The following is a 17419-nucleotide window of genomic DNA, read 5'->3' as shown; positions in this document are numbered from 1 at the left end:
CAAAAATCAAGGACAGATGAAGGAGAGCTCCCAATGCACCAAAGGGATTTAGAAATACAAAACACCACTAAAAATTAACAGTATTTCTGTTTCCCAACACCTTGGGTTTGTGAAAACATCCCCAGATGTGTTTCTACTCCATTTGCCATATGTATTTTTCAATTTCTTCAGCTTCACTACTACCTCCCACCATGTATACACACATCCTCTTTCCTCATCCAAGGATGCATTCCTATGAATTCAGAAGGATGCAGATCAAACCTTCAGAAAAGGAGTACAAGATGGTTTAACAACCAGTCTCAACTCCTTTGCAAATATTTTGTGATACTGAGAAGCAAAAGCCCCCTGCCCTGCCTTCTCACTGGCATCCCTTCCCTGCTTCCTCCCCAAAAAACACCAGAGCAGCTTGATTACCAGGCAGCCCAGAAAAGGCAGAGCCTTTGAAAGACCTGGAGGCTGGCTGAAGTCACCTGGCTCATCTGCACAGAACCAGCTCCAGACCAGCCTTTCGACCAAAGTGGCTTCCCCTGTGTATCACCACTGGGTGTCACCCCCAGAACAGCCACCGCTGAAGTGGTTTTTTGCCCACTACAAGCTGCAGCACACAGAAATTCCCCTTTGAGCTCCATGGCAAGGCTTGCTGGGGGACCTGAGGTGTAAACAGGCCTTGGATCCCCACATCCCCCACCCACTGGAGTGCCCTTTTGTCAGGAGCAACAAACAGCAAATCCCTGTATTGTGCCTGTTACAATGAAAGGCCTGGCTGGCTGCTGTGGGCCGTGAACACCAGCATTAGTGCTGGGAGCAGCTTTCAAGCTGCCCTGGGGGAAATGGGGTGAGGGGAGGGCTGGTCTCTTCCCAGCAGAGTGGGGTTTGCACCATTAGATTAGCACTCCAGAACATTCTCCTCCATTTAAATTCTACAGCTCAAAAAGTCCTCCACTGGATAACCTCAGGCTCTCCCTGCCTGCACTGAAATGTACTGAGCTTCAAGCCCTCCAAAGCAGCTACACTTGGGACTTGTTAATGGCCTTTGTAAGAACAAACACGAATACAGGCATTTACACTTGTGTTTGAAATTAAAACAATTTGTCCCAAAGATTGATTTTCCAAAGAGAAGCAGCCAGAGAAGTCTGCACCCTCATCAGGCTCCAGAGACCTGGTGGGGTTCATTTTCAGGACCTTTGAACACAAGTTGACAGGCACTATAAAGGCTCAACACACCTACAGAAAGTGAGCTCAGTCCTCTATTCTTCAGGACAGACTCTACTCCCTTCAAAAATTGAAAGACATAGGTTTAGGGGGACTTTCCTCAGATTAGGAAGCAAAGTCACAATGAGACTTCTGGGACCACTACAATGGGGACCAGGCCCCAGGAATCCCTGGCTCCACATCCTCTGCTCAGAAGACACACCTCCACCATGAAGGAAATTGCAGCAAGAAAAGAGACAGCCTTTGCTGCACGAGGCTGGGCAGCCCAACACATCTTCCCCCCTTTCAAATCCCATGTTCAGATTTTGCAGAAAATACAGAGTAAGGCTGCCTCGCAGCAAGCCAAGCCAGAGCATTAATTCCACTGGCCATGACATCCAACAAATGCCATCACCTTTTACAGCAGACAAATTAACTAGGAGGCAGCAGGGCAGGCCTCTCACACTTCTGGTTCTTTGCCAACTTTTAAGTGTACCAGTGATTGTGCTGCTTCAGTTTGATATTCTTCCTACACATCATGTCCCCCTCGATGGCTCTTGCACATGGTGAGAAGCCACACAGACATGACTCTCATGCTCTACATCCATCTTTTAATGCCAATCATATCAGGATCTACAAAGCAAATCCACACAGCCTAATTTTTAAGTGGAAGTGGCTACCATGAAGTGTTTCCTCAAATGCCAAGTTGAAGACAACTTCAGTGACACTCCCAATGGCTATAAAGTACAACACCTGTACACTGATACGCAGCATGAATAACCCTTTCCTTGGAAAAACAAGAAGAGAAAGAAAAAAGCATAAACCTGCTACTCTTAACACCAGTGCAAAGGGTTCACTGAAAGAAAGCAAACAAACTCCAAGCTATCAAGCAAGAAAGGTACACAAGAAGTACACTTCCACATGCTGACCTCCTTCAGGAACCAAGAGGCTTTCACAGATGTTTCCCCTCAACTGCAAATAAAGCACAGGGTAAATCATGCAATAGACAGAAAATAAAAGTTAATGAACCTGGGTTTTCTCCTACATCTTTGATATTTTCAGTAAAGCTGCTTAGCAGAGAATGGATAATCCCTGTCCTGAATAATCCATAACAGCTTCAGTTTACTGGAGGAGGAGAAATTAGATACTTCAGCTGCTGGCTGTATGCTTTCCACAGCATGTGGGAACCCAGAGTGCGGAGAGTGTTTCTCTGCCTGTTTTGAAGGGTTTTTACCTCCCTGAACAACACTGTTTTGACCTCCAACCATGGAAAAAATTGCCAACTATCAGACAAGAACTAGAAAATATAATGGTGTGAATTAGGTGATAGACTATTCTGTAACATTCTCACAGGGTGAAAAATTTAGAGGTTTTGGGCTTCTCTTTGTAGTAAATAGATAAGAGCAAAAAACATCAACATGGAGGATTGTTGTTGTTCTCCAAACTTTCTTCTTCTACTACTATTCCATATTCTGCAGTAAAAGTAATTTGGGATGATTGGACAAAAAATTCTGCAGTTCCTGGCTGTGTTACTGAATAATTGGTAGGAAAGTGAAAATAATGTACGTTTTTAGTAACCATTGGTTAAATTATCTTTAAAAGGCTGTGTAAATCTTGATAATTGGGCTTTCTCCTGCATTCTCTGCTCTGTGCTGTGTCTGGGTCATGCTAGTGATTCTGTTCCTCTGATAAGACTTAATAAACAACTATCTAGCAAGAGTAGTGAAGGCTGAAAGTCTCCGTTTGTCTCGAACTAACTCCTGGCAAGGACTTTAAAAACTCTCTCCCATCAGGAGAGATTTGATTTACAGCATGGATCTGTGTCAACAGCATTTTCTTCTTTTTCTAAAATCTCTTCAATTTTGCCCATGCCAGTGAGTACTTCCCTAATTAAAGCCAGCCTTGGCTATAGGCAATGCTACATGTACCACGAGCAAAGGCAGACAAACAGAATGGAAAAATAAATAGCAATCATTAAAAAAACAAAGTGTTTTGAAAAGAAGTGAGGAAGCACTACGAAGAACAAAATCAACCAGGGGCAAAACCAGCTGTTTGCCAACTGAACTTGTAGGCACCCTCTTCTCACCAAGCCTTGGTTTTTTATTAAAACACATTTCTCAAAGAAGCCCTTATACACCACCAGCAACCTACATAACAGGGAGATTGAATCATCCCCAGCATGGCACTGGGAAATATTATTAGCAGAGGCCAGGGAAGGCTGCCTGCCACACCACTGCAGCTGAAGAGCAGCCACTCTCCAAACATCACCAACAGCAAAGGGCACTTCCTCAGCCTGATCTGGGCCTTTGGCTTCTGGCAGCTGGGCTAAAAACTTGGTCTGCAAACAGCACTGGGATTGTTCAGAACATGTGCTGGGATCTTTAGGTGGCTTCTGGCTGGACTGCAGTAGGAAGCTAAGAGAGCATCTCTCCAAGGTCCCCTACCACTGATGCCCATGGGGACCAAGAGCCCACTGGCACTATGGATTCATTCACTTGGCATCATGTTTGAAGGCTGCACACCATCAATTCCTTGAGCACAGACAGGGCTAGACAGCACCATCCAGCTTTGAGGCACTGCTGCTACACAGATGTTATGGGAAAAAGCATGAAGGAACTCCTCTTCTTTCTGCCCCAAGCAAATCCAAGAATCCCTTGGATTTTTGGGGAAGAACTTGAGAGAAATGTTGGAATTGCCTTATACATCACACAGTTCACTATGGGCTACTCATACAAAGCAAAGACTGTTTGCCCACACAAACACCTTAAGAGGTGATTTGCAGAAAAGCATCCTACAAGAACATGCTGCTCTCCTGTCTGCACTGATGAGATTTGATTCATATGTGAAGGAGCCCTGAAGTCACACAGTGGGAATGGCTGTGCCCAACCAGACCCTTTCTGTCCTCCAACAGAGGCCAAAGGATCTGCAAGGACAACTGACGTGCTTGTGACTCCTCCATGGGGAGCAGCAGCTGCTACTTTAGCACGTTAACATATAATCCTCCCAATTTCAGCTTAAAGGCTGCAAATAAGAGCCTGTGAGTCATTCAGCAAATTCTGCTGGGGAACTAGGACAGCTGGAGGGAGCAGGAACCAATCCCACTGCCTGATTTCTTTCTCTGTCTGCAAGGCTTAGACATCTCTTTGCCTTCTTTCCAGAAAAGTACTCACACAGTCTTCATGGACCTTGAACGTACTTCACCTGCTAACCCTCTCCCTGAGAGGGAGGGAAGGGCTGCTCATGTCAGCTCACAGAACTGAGGCAGAGACACCAGGATTGCTGCTCTTGGAGCACTCACTTTTGCACCCTGGCCATGCTGAAGTATCTATAATTTTCTGGAAGGAGCTGGAGCTATTCAAAAAAGGCCTCTCCAGCCCAGCTCCCTACATAACAGTCAAATGTGACAAGTGAAATCCAAGCAACCGTCAGCACTCTGAACAGAGTTAGGAGCAGGCAGGGACATGGACCAAGCTGACCAGACTTGGGAAAGGTTGGGAAAAGAAAGAGGTATGCAAAACCCTCTGCACCCTTCTGCTTGGGAGTGACAAGTGGCCTGGAGATCCACATCCTCTCCACTACCCTATGCCTTAAAGGACTAAGCTTTCTCTCCAAAAGGCCCTGATTCTCCCAAAAACTCTTGGTCCTACAGTCTCCCCTATAAGTTTCCCCGAACAGCTACTTTCTTCTGTCTCCCACCAAGAAGCCTGCCATTGCCCACTTACAGCCAAAGCTAACACAAGCTCAAATTCCTGGCTAGGAACACAGAAGCAGCCAGCTTCCGGAAAAAATCAAAGGGGAACACGTCACTGCTAGCATCAAAGATGGAGCTTGCCAGGGTTCCTCAAGGTTATTTGTCTCGTTGCCTGCTCCCAGCAAAGCTGATGCAAAGCAGCCAATCCATCCCTGCCATCCACCACACTCCCCTCAAACGCCCACCAGGAGGTTGGGCAAGAGACACTGCCTGAACATCCAGTGCCTGCTCCCAGGCTGGCCAGCCACAGTGCCTGTGTTTCCTTAGGAGTAGAGAAGAGGCAGCAAGAGACACTACACATGCCAAGAGCAAGGCGCCAGCATCTCTGGACTTCCGCTTGAAAAAACAAAGAGCAAGGACTCAACTCAATCATAGCAGCACTTTAATCAGGCTTTATCAGTGACTGAGTGCCGGCAAGAATGCTATCTGAGAACCCCAGATAAAAACTGCATATGCAGGCAAGTGACTATCAGGACATAAAATGAACCAGAGCTCAGAGTCAACCAAGCCAACTGGACTGTGCTGGAAGCCAAGGAGGTATTCCTCGTTTTCCTCTGCTACAAGTGAAGTCAGGATTTGGCCTGCTGGTCTTCTCTCCTCAAAATCTTTAAAAACTTTCAGGGATTTTGTGTTTAAACTAGAAAAGGTATAATGTCAGCTGAGGAGCTCACTGCTATAACAGACAGTCTGAGCCAAGGAGCCAAGAGATTTCTTTCCAGCAAGTCAGCACACAACAGCCAAACAGCTGAAGCTCCACCCTGAGCCAACCTCTGATTTTCTTACCATCCCAATGGAGTTTTTTCTGGGGGCGGATTATTTTTAAATTTTTTTTTTTTAACTGCAGCTTGTCTTAATGCTTGAACAAGACACTTGGGCACGCTTGAGACAGCAGGCCTGACCATGCTGGTGGAGAGCTTTGACATAAATTCAATCATTAACCACAGAACTTCAAGAGTTGGTTTGCTACTGCCCCTCTGTCAAAAGTTACCATGCCCAAGCTGGGAAACATAACAGTCCTGAAACAAAGTCCAGCAGCTTCACCTAGTAAAGAAGAACTAGTGAAGAAGAACTTAAGTAAGTGATAAGGTTACCAAAACAGTCATGAGGAGGACTCAAGCCCTCAGTGGTAGGTATCTGAATAGACACCTGCATGGAGGAGTTTATTTTCAGAAACAGCTGCACTGTTCAACCTCTTAGGATATTGCCAGGTTATTGCTTTATATGCCAGAGAATAGAGCTTTTCCTCCTACTTATGCACCAGTGCTTCCAACGCAAAAGCTGTGCTGCGCCTGAGTCAGCTGTACTTACCTCTGTACATGCCAAAGTAGCCTTCTGACCGAATTGTTTTAATGAGGCAGTCAGACCTGCAAACAAAACAGAGGGAGATGAACCACAGGACCTCAAAGGTGGGTGAGTGCAGAGAAAAACAAAGCAAATTTCTTGAAGTGGTTTCCATTTACATTCTGTCAGCAAAACCCTCAGCTGAGATGGGAACTGCGTCAGGCTCTGAATGTGCCATTGTTGAGGCCTGAGTTGAATTTCAACCCCTAATTCACAGGGGCTTTGACACCCCCGGCTCACCCTGCACACGCTCTCTGCTTTCTAGAAACACAAAAGGGAAAAGTGTCACTGCAAGGGCTGTTTATCCAGGGTCCCTTGTGGCAAATGCGCATGAGATGCTCTAACAAGCAGATCCCCATGTACGCATTTTTAAATCCAGCTCTGGAAGGGAAACAAGGGGGGCCAAACCCCCCCATGCTGACTTGTTTGACTTACTCAGTGAAATTTGACACGAGGCACACAAACACGAGATGACCTGAACACTCAGTCATCTGTGGCCTCCCACGCAGATTAAAGCACTTACTTTTAACACATCAAGTCCCACAGCAGGCAGCGAGCACTCTGGCTCTTGCCCTGGGGAGAGCACAGCAGGGTACCATGCTCCAAGGAGAAAACTGTGCTCCAAGGGGAAAACTGTCACCTTCCTCATTGCAAATACATTTACTACAAATAGGAAAACCATGCAGAGCAGTGGAATGGCTCAAAGCCTTTTGAAGGCACAAACACACACACCTAGCAAATCCAAAGGCCCAGTTCAGGAAGGCTGTACAGATTCCCTGGCAGAGTTTCCTTCTCTGGACCACAGCTGCATAAAGCCTGGGTGCTGGCTGAAGGTGGCTCTAGGGTCTTTGGGAAGGGACAGGTAGCAAGGGAAGGGAGAGGTGCACATGCACGTATGTGTACATAATTTAAGGAACAAAAGGCTCTTTTAAGCAGGAATAAGAGAAGTGTGGCTGATGAAAACATGAATACATTTTTAAGAGATCTGGCAACACAAGGAGTAAACTTCTCAGCTCTGCAGTAGTGCTGAGGTGGAAAAGAAGGAAATAGAGAGCTCCCTCGAGGGCTTTATGGCCACACCTGGATCAACACTGTTCTAGCGTTATTGGTGAATAGCCCATCCTGCATTGCTGCCAGTCATGCCAATGAGTTTCCCCTCTCTGCTGGGACTCCCTGAATCCTTTGGCATCTCATCTTTCACACACTCCACCCCAGCTCCAACAACTCGCACATACTCATCTCCTTCTTTGGAGCAGCCCCTCCAACACATCTGCAAGCCCCAGAAATCTCAGTGCACCTTTCTCCTATCCCTCCCATCAAGTTCTTCCACTGCAATGCTGGAGGAAACACATTTTCCCTCAGCCAGTGATGCTGCTTTGAACAAGCTGCAGCAGGGAGAGGATGGAGAAGAGCTGCTCTCCACCATGTTCATACAGCCCTGCCGCATCATCATAGAGCTTGCATGTCACTTAAAGCCCCTCAAGCTGCAGCAGAACAAGACGTAGCCAAAGCCACATCCGTCTTTCTTCTCTTCCTGGAAAAAGGGAGCCAACAGCCAACTAAAATGATACATAACATACCTGGGGCAGCATAGCCCAAAAGCCAAGCTCTCTCCAGCCCTTAGAACTCCTCCAGTGTCTTTGTCTTTTTCAAGTGAAAGGTTCCCCTGGTGCCAAAGATCTCTTGAGCCAAGAAGCAAGGCATGCTATCTTAGAGAGCCAACATTTTAAATGAACTTGCTGCCTTCCTGGGTGTTCAGCAGATACCAGGTAACTGGTATAATCAGGAAACCTAGTATTGATGGGCATACAGTATTTCCAGAAAAATAAGCCCCTGTAACTGGGGAGACTTTCTTAGGAAAGCTCAGCCTTTCCCTTTCTTAGAAGCAGCCAGCTCAAATATACAGGGTAAATCTTATGTATTCCTTAACAGCCTCTCATCTCACAGCAATTCCTGGCTATGGAGCTAACTTGCACTTGACTGCTGGAGGTTAAAAGCTTCTCTCCTACCGAGCTCCCTTCCAGGCATGAGACATCCTGGCATGCAGTCCCAAGGGATGCCTACAAGTTCGCCATCCTGCCCAAACTCTTGCTTCTGTCACACATCAGGTCAGGAGGATAAGTGATCCTCAGGGAGGAGAAGCAATCTACAGCAGGAGCAGGACACAATAAATGGGGAGGCAAAGCAAGATGGGCAGCCACATTCTGCCAACAAGCCAGGGCACACCGACAGTGCAGTGAGCAGACAGCATGGGAATTGTCAAGGGAAGCACCAGAGCCTACAGTCTAAGCTATGTCATCAGCTAGAGCAAGGAGGCACAGAGACTAAAGCCATCAACATACAGAGCATTTCCTTCCTATTCCCCCTTCGCCTCAAATTCTCCTGGGCAGGAAAGAGATAAAGATGGTGTGGAGCAGGGAGCAGGTAACACTAGTTCTAAACAAAGCGATAAGAGGACAGGATATACCTCACCAGTCCCAGTCCCTTCTTCCCCTCAATACCACCAATTCTTTTAGAAAACTAAGGCCTGTCTCTGGTTCCTGGGATAAAGCATCTTGTGCTGAGTGTGGTACACATTCCCACAGCAGACACGCAGCCCTAAGCATCCGACACAAAAGCCAGGTGAATTTGGTGGGCTGGATACACTCATGCCTTCTTTTCCTACAGCACCTGGGTTTTTTTTGGACACAGGACTGCTGATGTAACTATAGCATGTGGCAACCTGTGATCCTGCAAAAGGTCCACGCGCAATGCTCTAGACTGGGAATGAGTGACTGCTTCTTCTTTTTAAAACTGACACAGCAAACGAAGGATCTCCAATATTAGAGCAATGGAAACAGAACAGAGGCAGAAATTCCCTCAGGCACCTGACTTCGGCTCAGCAGACTCCTTGTGTTCAGGATCAGGTGATCAGGACTCCTTGTGTTTTGGTTCTGAGCCCTGGCAGCAGTGAACACGCTGCTCCCAAGCAAGGGATGCAAACAGATGTGCCCTCTGCAGAGGATTCCTCTGCTCAGCTCAGCAGCCTCAAGAGCTGCTCTATTTGCTTTATCTGGTCTAGCATAGCTTGGCTCCAGACTGTCCCCTGGCTTTCCTGGGGACAGCCCAGTTCCTGGAGATGCTGAGCTCACCTGAAAGAGGTAACGAAGTAGAAGGACTCCCTGCGGACAGCCGCGAGGGATGGAGCCCGTGCGGGCGGTACTCACAGGCTGGTGTACATCCGCTGCCCATTCTGCTGGTTCTGCAGGCGAGTTTTTGCCAGGTCAATGGGAAATACACAGGTGACTCCGATCAGCCCAGCTATCCCTCCATTGATCAGCTTGGCAGGTAAACTGTAAGGGGATGAGACAAACAGATGTCTTAGCACTGGGTAACATCAGGGAAGGGTAAGAGAAAAGAGCTGAGCTCTTTTGCATGACCAGAGTTAATGCATTGCTGTGAGACAAGTTTGTCACCCCCCAGCACAAAGGAAGCTCTTCCACAGAGCAAAGCTTGGTTCCTGCTGGGTATATGGGGAGGCAGAGAAAGCAGCACATACCATCAGGACAAACCAATGATGAGTGGAGTGGAGCCAAACACCTAACCCACACATTGCTAAGAGCAGGAAAAAATCCTGTTGCCCAGGACCCAGGGATTTCTGCTGTCCTAGAGGAGAAAAGACTGCATATGCTGGACCATCTACCACGCGGACAGCCTTTAGTTAGGGCCCGATGGCATCCGAGCCAGCAGTTACTGACAAATGCTTTCCTGCACCACAATCAGATCTGCAGCTAAAGAGAGGTTCATGACACATCAGCTGCTACCATCGTGTGGGAACGGGCCCAGCAGAGCGCCCAGCTGGCAGCCACGGAGCAGACGGCTGCAGCCACGGGAAACTGCTTCCAGACCCACCACCCAGGGCCAGGGGAACTCACACAGAGCAGCAGCCTGACGAAACCACTGGGCTGGCAGCCTGCACGGCTTCAGATGCGGAGACGTGAGCTCATACCTCTGGGGGAAATCAAAACCTGGCTCGCTGCACGTGCTTCCGAAACACAGGGCTTTTTCCACTCCCCTTTGTGTTGCCACAGAGAATTCTTGCAAGTGGCACTGAGTGAAAGCCACATCAGCTAAACACGAGTTCCCAGCAAATTCAATTAAGAAAAATGTCCTGCACTTACATGCTCAATAAACCACTGCACACAGAGACAAAGAAAGCATGTTTGAGTCAGCTCCCTCCAATAAAGCACGGGATATGGCTCCCTGAACACAGGATGTGTCGGATATTAAACTGGTGGCTGACAGCAGTCCTAGATTGCAGCTGGGTGAGCCTGCAAGGGCTATCCTCCCACCGGGGGAACCGACACACTGCCTTTCATGATAGTGACTTGCTGCTCTGGATGGGGGAACAGACTGCATTACCCTTTGGAAGCAGCAGTGCTGAGGCTGGCCGAGGCACGGTGGGGTGAAGCCCTGCAAACATCTTCCCCCCAACAGCACTCCAGAGCACTCTGCATCAAGGGGCAGTTGCAGAGAGGATCAATAAGCAGCCATGCTTGAGGGAAAGGCAGGATATGGAGACTCAAAGTTTCAACTTGAAGGGTCCCTGAGGGAAGCAGACAAATGAGGGATGGAAAAAAATATAAGACTTTGTCCACTAAGCATGATCTTGACACCTCAGGACTGACATACTGACACACCCTGACACAATCCTTTCAGCCTCTGCTGTCCTGCAGCCAAAGCTCCTTCCCCCTCAACACATGCACGATACAATACAAATGCAGCCCCCACGGCTGGCACAGCTGGAAGAAGAGGTGCCAAGGACAGGCAGACAGATCTGAGCTCAGCCTACAACTCCAAACTAGACTGTGCTCACTGAGATTAAATCAGCACAGTACTTCAGGAAGGCAGGCCCAAATCAGTGCACAAGCTCAGTGCAGAGCCAGGCTTCCAGACCTGACCAGCTCCAGACTGTTGCCTCAGGGATCTTTGTGCCACAGACTGAGAACAGAATAGATTTGCCTGCAAACTCCCTACACTCAACTTGTTCTCAGGACATGGGAAAATTTCAAACAGTAAGCTTCACATCATGGTGCTCTCCTTATTTAACCCACAGTCACACTAAAGGAGGAGGTTAGAGACCGGATAAAAGCATGCCAAGATGGAGACACCGTTGGGAAGGAAGGTGTTTGAATACAGGAGATCACCTCAGTCTCCCCAAATTCAGCTCTGAAATCACTGTTGGCAGGTCACAGACTGTGAGGCACAACCAGTGCCCCCTTCCAGCCTCAGCACTGCCATCACTTCTCTTAAGTGTCCCTGAAACACCTAGGACAGGCAAAGACTTGCCTTTCTCAATCTGTTCCAACAGTGAAACCATCACAGGGTTTATATCAGGTGGGACTGAGACACGAAGATCCTTCCTAATACTACTGTAAGTGCAAGAGATTCCCCAATTCCAGCACAGACCCCAGCAGTAAAGGGGAAGGGTCTGACATGCCTGGGCAAGCCAAAAATTTGAGGCTGCAGAGAGCCTCTCCCTCTGCCTGTGGGGGAGAAACCCCTGCTCAATACCCCCATCACACCTGAATCTAACCATCCATATTTCCCCATGCATACTGCAGGGGGAAAATAGTATGGGGCAGTATCCAGCAAGACACCAAGATTAAGTTCTACATGCACTGCTGCAGAAATGCAGTGCCCTTGATCTCACCTTGCAGCAAACCACTGCTGTTGATTTTAGTCTTTTGCTATCAATCTTGTTCTACTAAGGGGTGACAGAAACAAATCTCCTTGGCTTGGCTGCCTGTGACCACTGCAGACACGTGGTGCCATCGACTGGAGAGATGACCAAAGCGGGAGAGGTGAGGGATTTGAGGCACAGAAAAGAACATGAGACAAAGGCTGTTGCACCTGAATCAAAAGCTTTTTCCCCCTGTGACTGAGTCATCCCACTTCCCACGTCAGTGCTCTCTGCTCTCTCAAGGGGTAAGAATCCACTGTGCCTGGTCTCTCTGTCCTATTTAGCTTCTGCACAGCTACTGCCTCTCACTACCTACGTGTGCAGGGCTTAGTGAAACGGGGACAACACAGGCTAGCATGCAAATAAAGCCATTTGCTCAGTTTAGTACAAGAAGGGACACAAAGGCATCCCAGTTCTCCTCTTCTAGTGCTCCTCCTCAGCCCTTTTAACTAGTCCCTGTAGCTAGCAAGCTCCTGCTCACACCACCGAGAGCCCCCTGGAGGGGCCAGGGCACATCTTGTAGGACACGTCTCCTCTTGTAGGACATATCTCCTCTTCCTTCAAAATACCAAGGCTGAAACAGTCACAGATGCTGGCCATTTTGCTTTGCTGAGGTTATCAGAAACACAGACCTGCCAGGCTCCATGGAGGTGAATCTCAGCATGCCCTTCATGGGTGCATTGGAAGAGTTCCAAGTGCTCTCCAAATTGGGTACTGAATGATGGGCAAATCTAGGCACACAAACGCTCCACAAGGCTGTCTTTTTATCAGCACAGCTCAGGACTGTTTACAATTGCAGAAGACAGGCATACAGGAAGATATCCTAATCATGGCAAACGCTAAGAAGGGGAAGCCCTCTTGCCTGCAGCATTCAGGCACTGCCAAGTCCCGTCCCTCTGTAATCACATTTTATTCACTCACTCACCCCACCTGTCCTGAGATGGTAACCTGGAAAAGTAGATGTTAGAAAAGCATCAAGAAAAACCCCACAGGAATCCCACAGCATGTAGGAGTCACTTAGCTGGGGCAAGTTCACAAGCAGCAAAAAGAGAAACCCATGTGGAGGACTGTGCAGATCCACCTGACACAGCTCTCAGGAAGCAAAGGGTAGAACTGTGTCTTTCCAGGAAATGCATCCAAGTTCATTTCCAGGGAACACTCAAATCCAGCCTTTACCAGAACCAATGCTCTTAAGTTCCCACTGTGCACATGAGTGTCACTAATCATTGTTGGTACTTCATGTTCCTGCTATCACTCAAGCCTTCACTGTCTTTAGAGTAAGGGCACAAGGCTGCACAAGGCTACGTGGACTTTGTCACTACAAGTGCTGCATCCTTGGCTGGTCAAGGACCTGGCTTTGCTCCCTTGATGCCAGCAGCTGAAGTCAGCAGGTCAGGGTGACCTTTGAAAGAAGAAACAAAAAGGAACAGACTCATGCAGGGTGGAAAACAGAGGGTAGAAAGAAAAAGGTGATGAGAAAAAAGAACTGAAGAAAGCAGAAATGTGACAACATGGCAGAGACAGAAAATAAGAGAAGGTTCAAAAATGCAGCTAAGAAAGGAGAAGAGAAAGAACCAGAATTGTTTAAGGCCGGAAGAGATGATCAGGTGATTTCCTCCAACCTCCTGGATCACAAACGGAAATAAGTTTGAAAGACTTCAAAAGAAAAACCTAAAGCACAATTTAAAAAAAGTTTAAAAGTTACCTGATCTGTTTATCAGCCATTTAATTCAAACTTGATCTTGTTAAGAAATGAATCTGTTCCTTCAAATCGTTCTTTTTCAGTCACTTCTTTTCCACTTCAGTTTCTTCCTGGGAAGGGATGGAAAGACACCAAGAACACAAAGTTGAGATACTTACACTCTTCTTAAAGCTCAAGTGCTACTTGGCAGGCAGGCTGTAGGGTTAGGACAGCTGAGGCACAAGTGACTTAAGGGAGCACCTGATCTCCTCAAAGAGGACACTGAGCTCCAGAGGGAACCTTATAAATGTATGGGTGTATATATAAATATACAAGGACATACAGAGGGAAGAGTTGCCAGGGTCATCAGGTTCTAGCAGCATGTGAGGAAGGGCAGCAGCCAAGCAGGGCACAAGCTCTGCCGGCATCCAGGACAGCAGTGTCTGTCACTTCCCTCAGACTTCAGAGAGCATTTCACACCATACCATGCAGATCCCCAACCCTCCGCAGGTTCACCCAGCCACCCCAAGACAGCCACATGTCATCACAAGACTTCCCTCCAACACATACATGCTGTGTTCTAAAGAAGAGTCTTCAAAAAACTGCTCTTCCAGAGTTTACTATCCTTCCCCTATTTCTGAGCTTAAATAGACAGCCTATATTCAGTCTTGTGCCAACATTATCTTTTAAGCAATGCCTCTCTCTCCCCAAGCTACTGGTGCCACTTTGCACTTTGGACCGCTCCTTTCAGCTCAGTGCCAGACTGCAGGAACCAGTTCTATCTAAGACTCCTAATTGTTGCTGTTTAATGAGAGCTGGTAGAAGTCACCACACAAAGAAATCTGGACACCAGAGAAAATTTCAGAAGTGGCCGCAACTTTCAGCTTTCTGGAGATGTCTTCATCTGTTCACCTCCAGCCTGGAAATGAGACACCCTATGCTTTAAGCAGTATTCAGCCACCTGCCTCCCTCTTCCCTTTCACCTGCCACCTGGATGCTGAGCCAGAAGCAAAGGAGGTCCCTTTGCCCTTTGCCTCTGGAATGAAATTTGCTCCTTAATTGCAGATTTCCTAAGCCACACAGAATCTCACATGCAACAGGGTGGCTTATGGGCTGACACCTCTGCTCTGGAGATACCTCTGGGCTTCAGTGCATTCCTGAGAACAAAAAGTCCCTGAAAGTGTGAAGTAGTAGTGATGGTGCAAACAGGTATGGGAAGGAGTTCAGGTTCCCCTCCCGTTATATCAAGTGCCAAGCATAGGACAGCATGAAACCATTTGTACAATTCCTCTCTTGGACAACACAAGACTGAAACTGCCTTTTCTGCAGCCCCACATTGAACAGAGACCAGCACATGGAGCTCCCTAAGGAAAGGGACTCCTCTTCAAAACATTGCACTATGCTGCTATACCTTCTGTGACCCCTCTTCAGACAGTTTACCTGATCTCAACTGACCTGTGGCTGCAGACCTTAAAAAGCTCCAGATCAGCTAAGTCTGCACTGTCCAACTGAAAATCACTTACACCCTTCATTACATGTGCTTTCATATGCATGTCCACAAGAGTAGTTTGCTTTAGGTTAATTAATTTTCTATCAAATTAACCAGAATAAGACAAAAATATAAAAATATAGGAAGACCCGTTGCTGAAAGCCTGTAACCCTGTCATAAACAAGCCGTGAATCATGAAAACTCACTTGAAAATGTCTACACCCTCAATAAACTTGTGTTTATTGAGACAGGTCTGACAAAATACATGCACCGAGTGGTCCTGGCTCCAAGCTCTGGAGCTCCCCCCTTGTTGCCTCTGCTGCACCCTTCCCTGCAGAGGGGCATTCAGGAGGACAGGTACCCATCACAAAGGGCAACAGCAAGAAAAGACAGCGAGGCTGTTTTGACACAATATTCACCATAGACAGGTAGCCAAAAGAGTGAGAGACCAAGATGGAGACATAAATACATCACAGGGCTGTTTCTTACCTGCTGACACAAGTGGGCAAGGGAGTCCTTGTGCACCAAGACGGACTTGGGACAGCCGAGTTTAGTTCTCTCTTGCCTTTTTTCTTTTGACTTTTGGCTTCAGCTCTCCACCTGCCCAGTAACTACACAGCCCTCCCCTGTCTGATCCAGCTGGAAAACTGCTCTGCTTCCCACCAGGGAACAGATGCTCCTGCTGCAGCTGCACAGCAAGACAGGGTAAAAACAACCTTCCTGGGTTTAAAACTGGGCAAAGTTACAGGTTTCCTTGGTGCTGGCTGTGCAGCCAGCAAATACCAGGACTAGTATCATCTCCCCTAACAAAAGCCACTCAACTCGCGGACGAGCCACAGGAAGCGAACAATGTGAACATTTTACAGCAGACACCAGCACTTGATAACTGTTTAAACAGCACCTGGCACAGCAGAGGCCTGAATGTCTGTGGCCAGGGGATTTTAATGAATTAAGGGATTTTAATGCAATGAAGTGGAAAGCTTATTTGAGCTCTGTTTGTTTAACCAGAGCTCCAATGAATGACCATTTGCAAAACAAACCCAAACTCACCCCAAGCTCTATCTGACCACTTTGCTGTAATCTACAGAACTCCCTGAGTCCCTTAAAAGAGGGTGACTGATGAAGCCTCTAGTGGCACGGCCAGGGAGTTTCTGGGGAGACCCAGACCCCAGTCGCTTCCAGGGCAGGAAAATAGCTGCTACCATTTTGCAGTCTAAGAGGGGGGAAGACAGTCTGGGAAGAGAATTACAGGAATATTATAGGACATTTAAAAAACAAATCCACAACAACATTATACATCTAACCTAGAAAGGAAAGAGATTAAGTAAAGACCCAAGTATATCTTCCCAGGAACACAACGCTCTCAGGAGCCAAAAACTGCACATAAAAGCAGGCAAGCATCTGCAGCCAAGCAGGGTGTAGCTCCAAGGCTTCCTGTGGGAGAAGGAAGCAGGGTTTGCATCTTCCTAGGAAATCTCCCATCAGCACCTGCACTGGGCCAGCAGACAAGCCAGCAGCACCAAAAAGGTGCTGATGCCTCAGAAAGTCTTTGTATGGTTCAACTTCAGGACAATGGCACTGCTGGAACTGGGAACCTGCATGGTAAAAGGAGCTGAGGAGCTGGGATCAAACTGGTAGTAGGTGGGTAGGTGAAACAAGAGTAACCAGAAAGCCATCTGAAAGCCAAAGAGGCTGAGCAGCCCTCATGGAAGAGAATTCTAAATTGAACATCCCATAATTAAGAGAGTGAGAACAGCATGAGAGTATTTCCTTCCTAGAGTGCTGTTAACACAGCTAGGCATGGATTAATGCCCCATTACTTGCACACCAGGACATCCCTTTCACATTTATTAAAATGATCAGGCAAATTAGTTTCAGAGCCACACGCACACCGAAGCAGTGCGAATGGCCCGAAGCTCCTGCTGACACACATGAATAGCCCAGGAGCCTCCTCAATCCTGCCTTTCCTTTTTCTCACCTCCCAAAAGTCAGCTCCAGACAGTGACACACCAAAGTACCACACCGCAATCCTGGACAGCTCTGGATATATCTGGTCCTCACAGCCTAAGCCACTGGCAAAGCGGTGCTATTTTTCCCCCCCTTGTCTTGCCACACATCTCCCACACAACTCAGACAGTGAGGCTTTCTCCAGGAAGGCCAACCTTTGTATCTGCTCTCCTCATCAGCCTGGGGCACGGGGCTGAACTCTCAACCTTCAGTTCTTGCCTTATCACCTGAAGGAAA

At 47.6% G+C, this 17419-nt stretch overlaps 1 protein-coding gene across 5 annotated transcripts in view; it reads right to left on the bottom strand.

Annotated features, from left to right (window-relative positions):
• Positions 1 to 17419, bottom strand: part of SLC25A22 (solute carrier family 25 member 22) — a 52937-nt gene that overhangs the window by 15978 nt on the left and 19540 nt on the right. For 4 of the 5 annotated variants that reach the window (XM_042038558.1, XM_042038562.1, XM_042038561.1 and 1 more), the window contains exons 2-4: positions 13711 to 13817; positions 9490 to 9615; positions 6251 to 6306 (exon numbers count right to left, since the gene is read on the bottom strand). In XM_042038558.1, coding sequence (XP_041894492.1) covers positions 6251 to 6306; positions 9490 to 9615; positions 13711 to 13730 — 202 coding nt within the window. In that variant the 5' untranslated portion in view covers positions 13731 to 13817. Of the gene's footprint in view, positions 1 to 6250; positions 6307 to 9489; positions 9616 to 13710; positions 13818 to 15664; positions 15853 to 17419 lie in introns of those variants that run through there. The other variant, XM_042038563.1, reaches the window with a different exon arrangement.

The sequence above is a fragment of the Corvus kubaryi genome, unplaced genomic scaffold (genome assembly GCF_017639235.1).
Source record: "Corvus kubaryi isolate FWS band 111438036 unplaced genomic scaffold, C.kubaryi_AGA036_p1.0 37392, whole genome shotgun sequence".
NCBI lineage: Eukaryota > Metazoa > Chordata > Aves > Passeriformes > Corvidae > Corvus > Corvus kubaryi.
The sequence above is the reverse complement of the archived record's forward strand: the minus strand, read 5'-3'. Positions and strand labels throughout refer to the sequence as shown.